The sequence below is a fragment of the Candoia aspera genome, chromosome 7 (assembly GCF_035149785.1).
Source record: "Candoia aspera isolate rCanAsp1 chromosome 7, rCanAsp1.hap2, whole genome shotgun sequence".
Classification (NCBI taxonomy): Eukaryota; Metazoa; Chordata; class Lepidosauria; order Squamata; family Boidae; genus Candoia; species Candoia aspera.
The window spans coordinates 34,541,431-34,558,553 of NC_086159.1; the positions used below are offsets into that span (position 1 = coordinate 34,541,431).

Here is a 17,123-nt window from a genome sequence, read left to right on the forward strand (position 1 = left end):
TTTATATAGAAAAATGGCTAGAAGAGTGAGAATTTGATATTGGTCTTCAGAGAGTTGATGAAATTAAAAGTACATCTCATTTTAAAAATATTGCTATGGATTAAACTGTAATCTGCATTTTTCTTTTCCTGGAGTAGTGACTGATCACTGTGTGGATATCTTTTGATTACATTTATAACGGGTCCCAACTTTACAGTCTCCCAGCACTAAAGAGTTATTTCTAAATACGTGAAATTTAAAATAAAGCACTTTTCATATGTTTTTGTCAGTTCATTTCCTTAAAAAAACATGCTTTACTCTAAAATTGATGAGCACAAATACTTTATCATCTCACTCATGTTGATTTTTAAAAAAATATACTACTGTTACCATTAATAATGCTCTGGAATGAAAGATGTTTCTGCCTACTCTAAGTATTAAGCCATATTGATTTTTTAAAATTTGATATTCTAAAATAGAACTAGCATCAATAACATACTTGATGAAGCAAATTAGATCAAGATAATTAAGTAAATTAAAATAAATTATTTAGAAAATGTATGTAACTACCTATCTCACCAAAGTGACTCTAGGCAGTGTACAGAAGGTTAAAATAAAAAACCAAACCAAACAAATCAGAATTTATAAAAATCAACATCAGAAAAACAGTGCCACAATACTACCCAGGGTAAACAAAAAAAAAATCTACTTTGAATCACTGAAACATCAACCAACCAACCAACCAAGCTCATTTAATCACATGGCCCAAATACCTGTGGGGACTTCCAGGTCTTTAATGCCTTACAAAAGGCCAACAGGATTAGGGCCATCCACATCTTGGGGGAGATGCTGTTCCACAGAGCAGGTACAGTGACAGAGAAGGCATGACTCCTAGGTCGCATAAGATGATGTTGTCTAAAAGACAGGACCTGGAGCATGACAACAATGCTGTTTCTGGTAGGGTAGGTAGAGATAATCAGAGATGGCAGTCCCACAAATAACCTGATCCTGTGCCATGAGGGCTTTACAGATAATAACCAGCACCTTAAATTGCACTGCACCTTGTATTGCATCCAGAACCTCAATGGAAGCCAATGCAGCTCACAGAGCAGGGGTGTTAAATTGGCATATCATGGAATGCCCAAAACTGCTAGCTGTTGTTGCACTTTGAACCAGTTCTACCTTCCAAATGCTTCTCAAGGACAGCCCCATCTACAGCACATTACTGTAATCCAACCAAGAAGTGACTAAGGCATGAATTACTATAAGTAGGGTTTCCCAATCCAGAACTGGGCTTAACTGGCTCACAAGGTGAACCTGTGCAAAGGCCTTCCTAGCCATGGCTGCCACCTCCTCTTCAAGCAGGAATGGTGAGTCCAGAAGGACCCCCAAATTGTGCTCCAACTCTAAAGATGGAAAATCTCTAGATCCGGGGGTGGAGTATATGTCTCAAAACCCACAGCCATCCAGTCTCACTAGAGTTTAGATGAAGCCTGTTCTTATTGATCCAGGCTTCCACACTGGGAAAGAAACTTGATAGCATCATTTGGTCAGCCCAGGGCAGAGATATATATTGGATGTCATTGGCATACTGATGATACCTCACCCTGTTTCAATGGATGACCTCCCCAGCAGTTTCATGGAGATGTTAAATAGGAACAGGGAGAGACAGAGCCCTGAGGAACCCTGTGAAGCAGGAGCTTCAGGCCTGTACTCTCCCCACCTAGAAATTCTGACTGGAACCAGCCCTGGAGAAAGGAGGAGAACCAGTGCAACACCATATGCCTCACTCCCAATCCTCTAAGCTGATCCAAAGGCCACTGAGAGTTCAAGGAGGGCCAGGATGGATGCACTACCCCCATCTTGAGCCTACCAAAGATCACAAACAAGGGTGATAAATGCTGTCTCCATGCTATAACCAGGACTGAATCCTGATTGAAGTATGTAGGTAATCTGCTTCCTCCAGGGCTCTGTGCAGTTACAAGCCAGCAACTTTCTCAACAACCTAAAAAGGGAAGGGTGGAGACTGGATGTCCAGTTCTGTTGGTGTCTAGCAATGGTCTCTTCAGGAAAGAGTGGATGACTGCCTCTCTCAAAGCTATCACCCCCTTCCACAAAAAGGCATTCACCACCACATGGACCCAACCAATGTGTGAGGGTGACCTTGGAGAACAGAGGGAAGAGATGCTGGCTAGGGAATGATCAGATAAAAGGAAAGGGAGTCCAAGAGGGGGTAGCAGTCTAAAGAAGAAATTTAGGAAAGACCTGCCCTGACCACTCAAGGAATAAATAGGGAGGGCAGAGATTTGTACTTTCAGATTTGCAAGATTCTGTTAATGAAGCCTTACAAGAAAGTAGAATTATTTCATCTAGTCGTGTTTCCTGTCTGGTTTACCTGGAAGGGCTGACACAATGTCACCTTCGGGGAAGACTTGATCAACCAAGAGGGATCAGATTATTTAAACAAATGCATCAGATTATTTTAAACAAATATTGTAAGCAATATTGTATACTGAAATGAGATGGAGAAATAAACTTTATCATCCATAATTAGATTTATTTATTTATTTAATCAGTTTATATATCTGCTCATCTCAATGACTCTACGCAGCAAACAATGATAAAAAATAAAAACAGATACATATAGAAAAATTAAAATTCACAGCAGCCAAGAAAACAAGCAGTTATCTGCAGAGGCTGGAGACAGGTCCCTTCACATGGGGCCCCAGGCCTAAGCATAGAACCAGGTCTTTAGGGTCTTACAAAAGGCCAGCAGGGTTGGGGCCAATCTGATCTCCAGATGGAAAACGTTCCAGAGGGCAGGTGCTACCACAAAAAGGCTTGTCTTCTGGGCCCTGCCAGCCAACATTCCTTAGCTGACGGGATCTGGAGCATGCCCATTAGGCTGGACCAGGAAGGACATGCAGAAACAACCAGGGAGAGACAGTCCCTTAAGTAACCCAGCCCCAAGCCACGAAAGGCTTTAAAACTGAATACCAGCACCAATGCAGCTCACAAAGTAGTGGTGTCACATGCATTGAATAATTAGCACTATTTGCTACCCTTAATGCTGCATTCTGCACCAGTTGAAGCATCCAAATGCTCTTCAAGGGTAGCCCCATGTAGAGTGTGTTACAGTAGTCCATATGGGAGATCACAAGGGTGTGAGTGACTATGAGCAGGTCCTCCTGGTCCAGGAATGGATGCAACTGAAACACAACCTGAAAGTGTACAAAGGCCCTCCTAGCCACTGATGCTAATTTTGTGTCAGGAGAAGGAGTTTTTTTAAAAAAAAAATAGTTTGGAAAGTTTCTTCTACTTTGATCATAGCTTTAAGTACTAGTTTTCCAGTGTCTGAAGGAGAGTGCCTGTACCATAATTTCATACGTGTTAAGGCCAAATTATTTTTTCCAATTTCTGTTGATGTTCCATTTTCAAATCAGTTCTAATCCCAGCAAAAATACCAACAAGAAATTTTTCATATCAATGAATGAATTTACATAATTTATTTACATTACATTACACCCCTGATGAAAATCCTCATTACATTATAAAAATCTGTATGTAAACTTAGCTTCAGACTTTGATAATACACTCAACAAACTCCATTAGTTGTAAGAAATATGACAAGTTGTCTTCTAATTTCAGAATAAATATGAATATTTATAAATCGTTACCTTGTGAAGCAGGTTTTTCCTGCCTGTTCTACAACTTTATCAATATGAAATCATTATGAAATACAATTTTATTCAGAAAAAATAAATGAGTACTTTTCCTCTCTATAATATAAATAAAATATGAATTCTAATGGGTGTGTAATTTTAACAACCATTCATACCATAATATTACTGGATGTACTTCTTTTTTTAAACACTGAATTTATAAAACATGACTATAGTTTGTTATCGGATTAAGAAATATTTGCATCAGGTTATGCATTCTTGTGCTTCTGTTTTATGCAAATGTTTTCTTTCTGGAAATAAAAGTGGAAAACTGCTATGTTTATTTCTATATATTTCTATAGTAATCTATAGGAATGACATATATGTACAGTTCACAGTGGTGCATTTTAGATATACTTTAGATGGACTTGTCCAATATATTTGCTTGGTTTGACTTTAAAGATCCTGTTGTGCAATAAAAGGCATTTCAGCTTATGTTTGTATCTCCAGTCCTTATATTACTCAAAAACTGGCATCTGATGATTTGCAGTCTGTCCAGAGTGAGTTTTAGTGTACTTCAGAAGAAAATTATTGACATCTCTGTGTAATCAGAGGGATTCTGTTCATGCAATGGAATGTTAAGTTCCAAGGTAGTAGAAATAGGGTTACTCTGAAGACAAGCCTTCACAATTGTATAATTGAGCTTTCTGTCAGTCAACAGGTATTGAATTGGCAGAAAAAATTAGCTTTCAGTATCAAACTTAATGAACCACTGGGATTAATAGTTAAAATTAATACTTTTTGTTTTAATTGTTTCATTAATACACAGATCGTATCCTGATATTAATAAATCAGAATTTGAAACAATGCTTTAGTTATGTTTTACCATTTTTAATTTTACAGTTGAGACAAAATATGTAGGACTTGGAAATAGATAAGTACAAATTACATTTATTAAGCTTTGAGCAAAATATGCAGATACATTTTCAGATGAGACTTTATATACAATCAAGATTTGTGTTCCTCTTTCTAGTGAACAAATTGCAGAACAAGAGAAATTGAGGTAACAGAACTATCTGATCTAAAAGCTATTAGCAAAACTAATTTTTTAATTGCTGTTAGATCTGCTCAATGTGTTAAAAACAAGTCTCAAAAAGCTATTGTACTGTACTGTATAATTCTGGACAAGGCATTTAATTTTTTTCTCTTTTAACAGAACAATGAAAATGAAACGGCTTTGCACTGTGCTGCCCAATATGGACACTCAGAAGTGGTTGCTATTTTGCTTGAAGAACTAACAGATCCCACAATAAGAAACAACAAGTTAGAAACTCCATTGGATTTGGCAGCTTTATATGGCCGACTGAGAGTGGTGAAGATGATAATCAATGCATATCCAAATCTGATGAGCTGTAACACAAGAAAGCATACTCCTTTACATCTTGCTGCACGTAATGGTCATAAAGCTGTTGTACAAGAGCTGCTAGAAGCTGGAATGGATGTCAGCTGCCAGGTTAGTGCTTTTTACACTGTTATACTATTTAAATAAAGGTTAAATAATATGACACTATAGCTTTACATGCAACACTATAATTCATAAAGGCAAAGTAGTAAGTACACAATAAATGACAGCTCACAGCTTGTAGTTTGGGGAAAACAAATGGCTTCTGCCCTCAAATTATATTTCCTAATATTTCTTGGGTGGGGCAAGCTCAGTGATATTTGGATAGCTGTAAAAAGCAGTTCTGTAACTCAAATCTGATTCAGGAAACCACTACCCATCACTTTCCAAAAGCATCTACAACAGCCACTTGGTGCCAGAGAACTGAAGTTGATTGATACGTAGTTTCACAAGACCTGCACTAAAATTTGCTGTCCTGATTAATCATTTTGCTAGCCATTTGGAGAAGGCTTAAATTAATCTTTATCTTACTGTGAATTGTTTCTCCCACAATTCTGATAGGCCAGAACTTCATTAACAGTGAGAAGAAGAACCTACTCTCTGTTGCAGTCATACCTAGCTCTAGAGCCTAAGACATCATTAGGGGCTCAACTCTAGCCTTTCTTTAGACTTTTTCAAACTGTTTCTTCAAAGCAGAGGAAAAGCAGATAGCCTGGCATCATCTTCCAATATGTTGGATGTTCTCTTTGATGTCTGGCTTAGCTATAGTCTGCTTCCAGGGAGTAGGCTTGGCTAGACTCAGCTGCCAAGTGGCAGGACTCCTGCCAGTCATGACTGGAAATCTTAGGTCCTGACTCCTTATTCAGGACCTAGCTTCATGGTTGGGGGTAAAGGACAAGACCTGGCTAGATAATAATTACAAACTAGAACCAAGACGTATGCAACAGAAAAACTGCCTATTACAGTTCACAAAAATGAAAGCATGTGTGTATATTTGAAAGGCAAAAAGAGATGTCTCAGAAGATGCTTTAACCCAAGTGACTGACCAGTGATTGACCTGAACTGCTGCTGCTGAAACATTATACTCCTGCTGAAACACTAATAGAAATTTGTCTCTGTAAATGATTATGGCCGGTGTTAGAAGTGAAATTGGTAAGACAGGAACCAGTGATTCCCAGGCTTGAGAGAGTCATTATATCAACACATATCAGCTGCAATGCCCTATCCACCAGGTCAGTGCTGATTCTACTAAATGCCTTTGAGGGAAAAATAGAAATAAAGTCATTGTGTCAGAGTCACCCATGTCAGCTAATGTAGACAGCCAGGGAGATGGCCTTGAAACAAATATCCAGAGACTGTTATGTAAACAAAGAAGATATTGTAGAAACATTCCTTAAGTCCTGGGAAGGAAGATAGCATTAAGAGGAGACTCAGTCTGATTCCTTCCTGACTCACTGGGGTATAAGAAGGAGAGGAGGAGAAGCACAGTACTTGCAAGATTCTGTTGTTATAGCCTATCTCAATAAAGTATAGCTCTAGTCTTCCTGTAAAGTCTGTTTTCTGATCTGGGCTACCTCGAACAGCTGACAGCTAAGAGCACCATTGCCTTTACAAACAAGCAATGTGTATTTTTTTCAGAGTACGTCTTATATTTTCTTAAGATCTTTTGTCTGGTGCTGAAGTAAATAAGGAAAGCATGGATACTGCACACCACTCAGAAAATGGAGCATTGAAATCCTCTGAAGCTTTCATAAAACTCCCTAGGGAGGAACGAAGGGCATTAGGACTTACTCCTTCATTAGGAAGGCTGCCAAATTGATAGTTGATAGAAACTCATCTGATCTATCTCACCAAAACATATATGAACCATGTTCAATTTCACAGTCAGTTTACTTATCTAGAACATTGTTTGTTTGTTTGTTTGTTTGTTTAAATTTATATGGCTGGCCTACTTAAACAATGAGCCTCTGGACAGTGTATACAGTTATTAAACAAAAATACAAAAGAAAAATATGGCATACTAATAAAGCAAACTTTCAGGACTAAAATATACTATATCTCACCAGTTGGGAACTCTACTCATCCTGACCCAGTCACATTGGGGAAAGTCTTAACTGCCTTTCTAAAGGTGTGCAAGGGTGCACCAACCATATATTGGGGGGCAGGGGAGATTATTTCAAAGGACAAGGGCTGCCACCAAGAATTGGATTTAGAATTGGCTAAGCCTGATGGTCTGGATTCAGAAGAGTTTAATCTGAATTCCAGAAAATACAATGGTATCATCTCTCATTTTGGCAGTCCTCTGAAGAGTCCAATCAGTTTCAAAGTGAGGTATTTTTTGAATTATTAGAGTGTCCCCAGGTCATCTTGTGTCAGGCTCTGCCTGCTACCCAGTAAAAACACAGACGCTAGTGTAGGCTTAGGTTCTGGTTTTATTTGAGTAACAGTATGCGTGCCCTTTAAGAAAGCTGAGAGTGAGTGGAGCGTGCCAGAACGGGATTTAAATAGCCCGCGCCGGTCAGCGCTCCACCCCTTCTTACTCTGGGTGCGCCACCGAGCCCCGTCGGTTCTGTCTTCGGTAGGTGAGGGGTGGAGCCCCTCCTGTGCTCCGGGTGTTTCCTTGATTGCTTCCCTGGCCGGTGATGGTTCATTGCCGGGCGATCAGGTTCGTAATCTCTTTGACAGCTCGGGCGCACCTCGTGGTCTGGTCTTGTCAATTGCTTTCTTTGCAACATTGTAACTTTCTCTTCCTTGCCTCCGGCTAGAGTTGATACTTTGTTGCCAGCACCTGTTGCCCTCTTTTGTTACCTAGTTGCCTTTTCCCTTAATCTGCCCAGGACCCATTTCCCTGCATTGTCATGTGAGCCATTGCGATGTCACAAGCATCACAATGGTGATCATGACATCTTGGCTTCCAATTTGCCAGGCAAACACAAGATGATGCTTGGCTATATAGGTCAAATTAAAAGATACTCCGAAATGTTTTGTTGAGAAGATAGGATCACCTTTTATTCCTTCCTATCCTAATTTAATCAAGGACTGTTATACAGTATTTAAAATAATTTATTATGTACAGAAAGTACAGTAAATTTCAGTGCAGGTGTGATTTCCGCTCTTAGTTAAACCAGGTTGGATAATTGTAATATTTATGTGTGGAGAGGAATTGCCTTCTTGGACTGCACTCTGTTCTTTTTAACAACTATGTTTATATCTGTCCTGGCACATGTGAGTTTCCCTGAGGTTGTGTGAGGTTCTTCCTTGGGGTAGGGATTTCATGCAGTCTCACCTTTATCCTCCTGATTGTTCCTTTCTGCATTACCACATTGGAGAGCTTCTGATTGGTTCTACTTGACCTCCTAGGGTGGAGTTGTCCAATCTTTGATGGCTAGGAGCACATTTGGAAAGCTGCAGAGGCCTAATTAGATCAGAACACACATACAAATGACTTGTAACTTAATCCTTTGTATCTCTAGAACTGAAGCCTAAGAGTGCCAGGTGGCTAATCCCTAAATCAACACAATTCCCTTCTTGAGGATAAATAGATAAGGAGGAGTAGGTAGTATGATGCATTTTTCTTGGAATCTTCCTGGGAAACAGCATTATAGGGAGGGAGGGAGGGAAGGAAGGAGTGACTTCTTGTAGAATTTAGAGTGGGAAATTCAGTGTACTTCTAGATGCTGTAAGTAATCAAAGTGTGTTAGAGGTTTTATTTTATTTTGGATGTGCCCAAAGCCTTGCCTGATCCTTTATAGCATGTCTGATTGTCTGATTTTGACAAGCACATGGTTGTCTAATGGTGGCTGAACACATTTTCAACATTCTTTCCTTTGGCCTCAGTTTTGTGATAACATTGAACTTGTGTTAATGAAGCTATTTTTGTGAAAACTGCATTCATAATTGCTACCCAATGAGATAATATGTAAAGGATGGGACAATTCTAAGCTTCCCTAAGGGGACTGATCGATTGATTGATTACAGGTCAGTGACATCAGGTCAGTGTAGACTCTTAGCAACCATATAGATAGATTTTCTCCATGACAATCTGTCCCTAACCTGGTCCTTCATGTTTTCCAACAATGTACCCATTGCCACTGTAGCTTCTTTGCTGTCACCATTGACAAATAGATTCATGTGTGGTAGAGTGGCTCCCAAGCTTGCCTGACAGTAAACAAATCTTACTTTCAAGCAATTTACTATATCTCATATGTTACTTAAAATGAAACTGTATCTTGCCACCCTTCAAATTATCCCAACAAAGTTTTTCACAATGGAAAAGCAACCATTTGTTCAGTTCTGTTACTTCTGGAGTGTGCAGTCCTCCAAGTAATAAGCCTGTTATTAACAATAGTACATCCTCTCCTTGTTTGTCCTTGACTATGCCAGACTATTGAAGTAAAACTGATATGTAGAATGAGGCCAAATTTGAGACCAATAAAGCTGTACTTATGAATCCCCCTTGTATCCCTGCCCAAGGTTGAGCAAGAACGTATTTTACGAAGTATGGATAGCCTTAAGATAACTTTTTAGACTACTGTTGCTACAGCTGAACCAATCATTGAGCTTGTGTCATCTAAAACATTTTGTTGTCATCTTTCTTTCTTTGGGAGATGAGTTAGCTGGGATGCATCAGGCTTTACTAGATGATCAGAGGATTGAGCTCCTTGACCTTTGTGATGTCGCTGAAGGGAACCTTTTAGATTCCAAGAAGCTACTTTATGGAAGTTCAGCCTCAAATTTTGTTGAGCCCACCAATACTATGCCTCATCCTTAAAATCTGGATATTCCCAGAAAAATACATTTGATCTCCCAACTGAAGGCTATTTCCAAATTTCAAAGGGCATCAAACTTTGCACTAATTGAGGCAGTTCCATCTGTGAGCTCAATGCCTTCCTCAGGTCTCTGTTGCTGCAAAGCAAACTCCTGAAACATCCTTACCTACTATAACTGGAAATCCTGTATAATTTACCAGATCATCCACTGAGGTTTCACTCTTCCATGATAATGACTCAATTTCTATCTCTCTTGGAACATTCCTGGCTGAAAAGTGAAGCACCTGGATGGCTCCTTTTTGGAATTTATTAGTGCCTTTGATATCTTACTGCTCCAGGAAATGTGGGCCATGGATGACATATTTCTATCTATACCTCCTATACACTCAAAGCATTATCCAGTGAAAAAAAAATAAAAGACTCTTGGGAGATTTGAACATAATGGTTACCACAAAATTTGACATTTCTTTGACTATGTTGGAGTCATTGCTAGTATGGCCCTAGCTCTTTGGTTTCACCTTAAGCTGCACAATATGTTACTTATTAATATAGATCTTCCCCCATTAAGCAGATATAATAAAGTTAATAGTACTTGGGGTCTTCCTGACAACTGTATTACTAGACAACTTTGCCAGTACTGAGATGCACTAGTTATTATTGCTAGTGATTTGAATGCTTGTATTGGGAGATCAGATGCTTTCTTACACGCTCATTTTTAATAGTCTCTTCCCCCACCTCTCACTGGATTTGACAATCTAAAGACAGACACTGTAATATGATAGGCTTCCAATTGGCTCAGCTTACAGGTAGTCTGGGTGTGATTATACTAAATGGTGGAGTCCTTGGTGGTCTCTGAGTTTAGTTGTTTGCTTGCAGTAAGTGATAGCTCTTGAGCTTGTCATGAGTGCCGTAATGATCTTATTCGAACAATCCAAAAGCACCAAATATACTTGACCATCTTTTGAATTCTTTCTGAAGGTCACCTTTGATTTGTGATCCCATTTATTTAAAGTTAGTGTTTTCTGTTTCCAAATGCATGAGTTAGATTTCATAGAAAAATAGTTTGTTTTAAACCTGTAACTTTGCTATTTGAAATTATTTTTCATTTGGGAGGGGACTAATTACACATATATTTATTGGTTATGTGTTTGATTGCCTTTTACCTATGCAATAATTCTTTCAAACAGACTGTAGTTATTTCTTTTCCTTTAGCATCCAGTTCATGTCAATGAACAGTGAAGGTAGTTTTTCAGCAAGATCTTCCCTCTCCTAGCAGTCAAAATAGGTGGTATATCAAGATGTACTGATTATCATTAGGTTGTGACAAAGAGTATTTTTTCCTTCTCAGAGTAGGTAAGGATTTTTGTGAGAATAGATTTGTATATGAAAGGATTTGTATTCCAACAAGGTGTAGAATCCAGAATGGAAATAAGCTTATGTGTCATTTGTACATCTTTGTACATCTTTGAATCATTATTACGTATCTGGCTTAGGTTGATGGGACTGAAGCTGTTGTTTTCTGTTTTCTTCAGTCCCTTTGATTCATACATTGTTATGTGCCTGAGAACAGCCCATATGGAATTTTCTAGAACTTAAAGATTTTGTGACCAGAGTGCCCTGCCTTTCATGTGTAATGCATATAAGTAGGCGTGACTCCTGCTGATCCCTTTCTGTTTATTTTCTGTTTGTTTTTGAACACTACAACTATAGCATGTTCATTCTCAAGGGTCACTGATTACTCTGAAATTCTTTTATTTCTGTTCTGTTTCTATTTTGTTTTGTTTTGTTTTGTTTTAGGTTTTTTATTTTTTCAGGAAGTGGATTTTAGGATGTGGGTAATCATGCCTGTTATATTTTTAAACTTTTCATAAGCTTACTCAACATCAGGTCAACATCATCTTTTTTCTTCTCATTTTGACTTTCAACTCTTTTACATTCCAAGATCCCAGAACAAGCAGATGGATACCTGCATACAATCCAGAATATTGGTGTTTTAAGACTCTCCCTCAGCTTCTGTTCTGTGCTCTGAAAACTTTGTGCCCCACCAGAAACCCTCACTCCTTGTGAGATTGTTTGGTTTGGAAGGGAGACTTCCTTAACCAATAAATTTGCATCAAGTAGCAGGGACCTTAATGTGCAGGTTAGATTGGGTTAACTGTCAGGGTACACTTTCCCATCATTCTGTTCCTGGGAAAAGGGAGAGTTGCTCCACAACAGCTTGCTATACAGTATGTTCCTTCTCCTAAGAGAGGAGATTCTGTACCTTTTGGTGCGTGTGGCTGAGCATGTGTTTCCTGATGCCAGATATGTCAATGTGACAAGTCTACTGGGTTTCTGAAGTCCCTCCTTGCACTGCATGAGCTTGGATTACAGTTTCCCTGGGCTATATAACCGACCTAGCACTCATCAAAAGTCTAGATGCATTTTGGTGGTGGTTGATCTTTTCTCTAAAATGACCCACCTTATTTTCTGCCTCCCTTCCATCCTAAAATGTCCCATCTGTTCAACAAACTTTCAGAAATCATGTTGCCCAACCATCTGCTTTTTGACCAATACCCACAATTCATGGCATATGTCTAGCAAACTCTATTTCAACTATTGAATGTTAAGCTCTACCTATTCTCAGCCTATGAACCACAGTCTATGGAGAAACGGAGAAGATGAATTCCACCTTACAGCAACATCTTCACCGCTGTGCCAGCTTCTAGCAAAACAATTGGCCAGTTCTTTTACTCATGGAAGTGTTTGCCTATGACAATTCCATCCACATCTCTTCTCAAATGTCACCCTTTATAGGTACCTAATGGCTTTTTTTCCCAATTGTCACTGGGCTTTCATCTGTCTTAGAAGCTTCCTAGTCCCTTCAGGAGTTTCAGGCAGCTCAGCACCTTCTTTAAGAACCAATCAATAATATTTATTTGGTCAATGACCATCAACATTTAAAAGGACAAAAAGAAAGTAAAACAAAGAAATACAATAATATACTACCAACTAATAAAATAGATCACATAATAATATAGCATTCACTCCTCTATTACTATATTAATACATTTGTTATTCAGGTAGTGTGAGTCTAAAACATTAATAAGTATAAAATAAAAGATAAAAATGTATATCCCCTAGCAATTTATGAATTAAGGTATTTCAGTTTGAAAGTAATATTTAAGTAACTGCCCAGACTCCCTCTCTTGGGGGAGATGGGCGGTAATTAAACTTGAATAATAAATAAGTGAGATTGGCTCCCTCCCTCCTGGACTTTAGGAAACAGGTAAAGACCTGGTTCTGTGATTATGCCTGGGGCGGGAGGGAGAGTAGCCATTCTTGGGGATGGTTAGTTTCTTAGCAGGACCCAGCTCTGCCTGCAAATTATAAAGAACTTTCAGCCATCGTGGTTTTTATTATATTTATTGTATTATTATTATAGTGTTTTATAGTTTTATAGTTTTATTTATGTTTTATTGTAAACTGCCCAGAGTCCCTTTTGGGAGATGGGTGGTGATAAATTTGATAAATAAATAAATAAATAAAAGTAATATTTAAAATGAGAATAATTACTTCTTTAGCTGGTTTTGTCTTATTTTCATTGTGGCAACACAAAATTTGGCTACTGCACACATAATGTATGGTTTTAGATCCTGAAGATGATGGTTCACATAAAAATTATCTGGATTCCCAGGAAATTTATCTATTAGGGGCAAAATGTAGATTGACCTAATGTTCCTATAAAATTTACATTGTAATACTACGTGTGAGATGGTTTCACCTTCCTCTTCACCACATGGGCAGATATGCTCAGCCATAAGGATTTTACTATACCTGCCTTGAAGAAGTGCAGATGGAAGAATATTGAATCTAGCTTTAAAGAATGCAGTTCTCAGCTTAGGGAAAGTTAGGTTTAGCAAATAACTTGCTGGTTCCCATACGCCCCTGTTTATCCAAATTCTATTGCATTGGGGCAGCCTGTTAACTTCTGTCTGGAACTCCATGTCCCTTATTCTTTGAATGATTAGTTGCTTAGCTTGATCATAAACTAATGATATTAAGAATAGTGGAGAGAGCCTGTATGAAGTCAGTTTATACTCTACTGCCTGCTTCCAGGGTGAAGAGAAATTATCTGTTGGGACTAGAGGGGTCAAACCAACTGGGAAGAATTGCATTTTGAGTAAATAATTTATCATCATCTTCTAGGCCCTAATCTGAATTGACAGCATTCCTGTCTCAAGTACTAACTGGGCATTTGATGTACCATTGGGTGCAGCTAGAATTGATCGCAGGAATTTTGTTTGCGCTGTTTTCTGTGCCTCTTTCTTCACATAATTTCCTATTTGTGCCCCATAGAGAATTTGAGCCAAAGTTTTGGCCTCAAAAAGTTTTAAAGCCGCAGGTACTAATTGTCCTCCACCAATGTAAAAGAACGGTTTAATGGCACTCATTGATGTAAGGGCTGATTGCACTACCTAATTCTGGTGTGCATTCCAAGTACCTTTCAAGTGGAAGGTCACCCCAAAGTATTTAAATGCATTAACCTTTTCTAATTGATGCCCTTCTACTCTCCAGGAATGCTGCTTAGCTCTCATAGCAAAAACTAAAATTTTTGATAAAGTTGAGAACCAAATGATTTTGTCTGCAGTACCTTAGTGTTGCTACAATTGCTCTTTTCAGTCCAACAGGGGTTTGTGAAATTATAGCATCAGCATATGGAGGTATTGGAATTTTGCGCTGTGCTAGATTGGGTGCATGAATATCCATGTTATGTAAGAGGTCCACCAATGAATTAATATTGAGATTAAAAAAGGAGGAGGCAAGAACACATCCTTGTTGCACTCCATTTTGCACTTTTACTATGTCAGAGACAGTCCTGCAGGGGTTACACCTCACTCTTAAGGTGGAATTGGAATATCATTTCTGTATGAGATGGAGGAGGTGCCTATCCATAGTTGTATTTTTTAATTTTTCCCAAAGAACATTTCTGGATATTGAGTCAAAGCCTTGTTTGAAGTCAAGGAAGGCTGCAAAGAGGGATGTTTTCTTTTTGTATGTATAGTTTTGTACAAGGTGATGCAGCACCACTGTATGATCTACTCTTGATATCCCTTCTCTGAAACCTGCCTGTTCATCTTGAATTATGCCTCTGTCTCAATGCAGTCCTGTAGTTTAAGATTTAAATATTTGGCATATAACTTGCTGACAACACTCAAAAGGCTGACCGGCCTGTAGTTTCATGGCTTATTCTTGTTACCATTTTTATAAATTGGGACAATTATTGCCATCCCCCAATCTATTAGAATGTGACCAGTCTGGCCTATAAATGTGAACAAAGATGCTAACAAAGGTGCCCACCAACTAGGGTTCTTTTTAATCATTTTGGGCATAACACAATCAGCACCTGGAGCCTTGTTGACCTTAAGAGATTCGATCAGTCGGGATGCCTCTTGGACCAAAACTTGTGGCCAATTATGAGCTTGCTCCAGATTGATCTGACTCTCATTTATAGTGCCAACTGGGTCCACATATAACTCTCTAAAATATTCCTCCCAAGCTGGAGTTGGTACCTGATTAAATCAGCAATTTTCCCAACCCTCTGGTAATATACTAGAAAAGGGATGAGTCTCTCATCCTGATTGATTGGGTAAGTTTCTGCCAGGACTCCTTCGGTGCTATTTTTTTCTTTTCTCTTAAGAGGGACTTATACTGAACCTTAAAGTTCTTTAAGAGATATATTTGGTCCTCTGAAGGGAGGTTTTTACTTTTTCTATATGGCCTGTTGTATGCCCTTTTCATCTCTGTGCATTCCTGATCAAACCAATTTTTATTTTTTTAACCCCAGTTTCTGAAACGTTGTTTTCCTTTGTTAAAAACTGATTTGAGGTTAGGTGATATTGATCTGAGCATATGTTTTAAAAGGGGGAATGTAAACATTAAAAGCAAAATTTCAGCTTGGTTGGATGAAAGCATAGAGCCCAATACCCATGGCTTCAGCAAAGGCAATGAAACACATTTGAATTGCAGAGCTGTACTAACTAAAGTCACAATATTACCCTTAGGTCTCCCTCCTGCCTTTCTGAATGTGCCTCACTGCCAGAGGCTCATCTATCTGATATATGGGAGAGGAGCTTCTCCTGCATCACTCCTAAGCTTTAGAATGCACCCCCTTAGGAGGTGTGATTGCTGTCCATGCATTCTGCCTTTAGAAGGACAGTCAGGACATGTCTACTTCACCATAAACTGTTGCATTTTAATTAATCTATGATCAGTGTGCTGAACTGGTGTGCATCATGGAGATTTGGCTGCAATAAGAAAAGGGAGCCTATCTCTCCCAGGCTATTTCTGCTCGGCTATTACATGGTGAAGCAAACTAAAATTGGAGGGCAGATCTTTCTTCCTGACTGACTTCTTGGGCACAATGTTGGATTACTGTAGGCTTCCTGTCCCGGGGAATTTCAGTGTCCCAAGGTCATCTGCACCTTTGGAGTGGGGCTGTTGTCAGTAATCTATAATAGTATTCATTATGATGGAATACTCATTGATTCTCAGCTGTTATTGGATTCACAAGTATTGGTGTGATGAGTGCTTTTTCTCAATTGTGCTGTGCTATACTGGGTTTCTAAATGATATTTTAAATGATTTGCACAAATATTTTGGTTATTCTGATCTTCCTTCTGTGCTTAAACATTTCATTATATATTACAGAATTATATGAGAGTATTCATGATTAGAATAAACTCATTATAGTAATTCAAATGAAATTTCATTATGATAGTTTATCATGTTCTTTTGTATGCATTTCATCTAACTTTCAAATTCACATCTCTCAACTGTTATTTATAGGTGAAGTCTTTGTTTAGCACGTAACAATACTTGTTGATCAATTTATACTGATTCATATTTATAAGTGTACTGTATACAATTTTTTGGTATACATTTTGAATCACAATGATGCATTTTCAGACTAACTTCATGGAAGAAGGCAGTGTTAATGTTCAAAATGGACCCTTCCATTTCTGTGATTTGTGTAAGTCTTCCACTAAGCCAGGGTTTCTCAACCAGGGTTCCGTGGAACCCCAGGGTTCTGTGAGAGGTCACTAGGGGTTCTCTGGGAGATCACAATTTATTTAAAAAATTATTTCAAATTCAGGCAACTTCACATTAAAGAGGTAAGTTTCATTCTTTATTTTTAGTTTATCAAATCGAATTAACCATTTAGTCGTATCCGACCCTTGGCAATTCCATAAGCCAGCTTTCTCCATGATTTCTGATCTTGTACAGCTTCTTTCAGTTGCTTTATATTTTGGCCTGTGTCTGCTTTGATTA

The 17,123-nt window shown here is 38.5% G+C and overlaps 1 protein-coding gene across 1 annotated transcript in view; it reads left to right on the forward strand.

The window, feature by feature from the left end:
• Positions 1-17,123, forward strand: part of ANKS1B (ankyrin repeat and sterile alpha motif domain containing 1B) — a 370,859-nt gene that overhangs the window by 39,859 nt on the left and 313,877 nt on the right. The window contains exon 4 of the mRNA XM_063308683.1: positions 4,858-5,154. Within this exon, the coding sequence (XP_063164753.1) occupies positions 4,858-5,154 (297 nt within the window). The remainder of the gene's footprint in view (positions 1-4,857; positions 5,155-17,123) is intronic.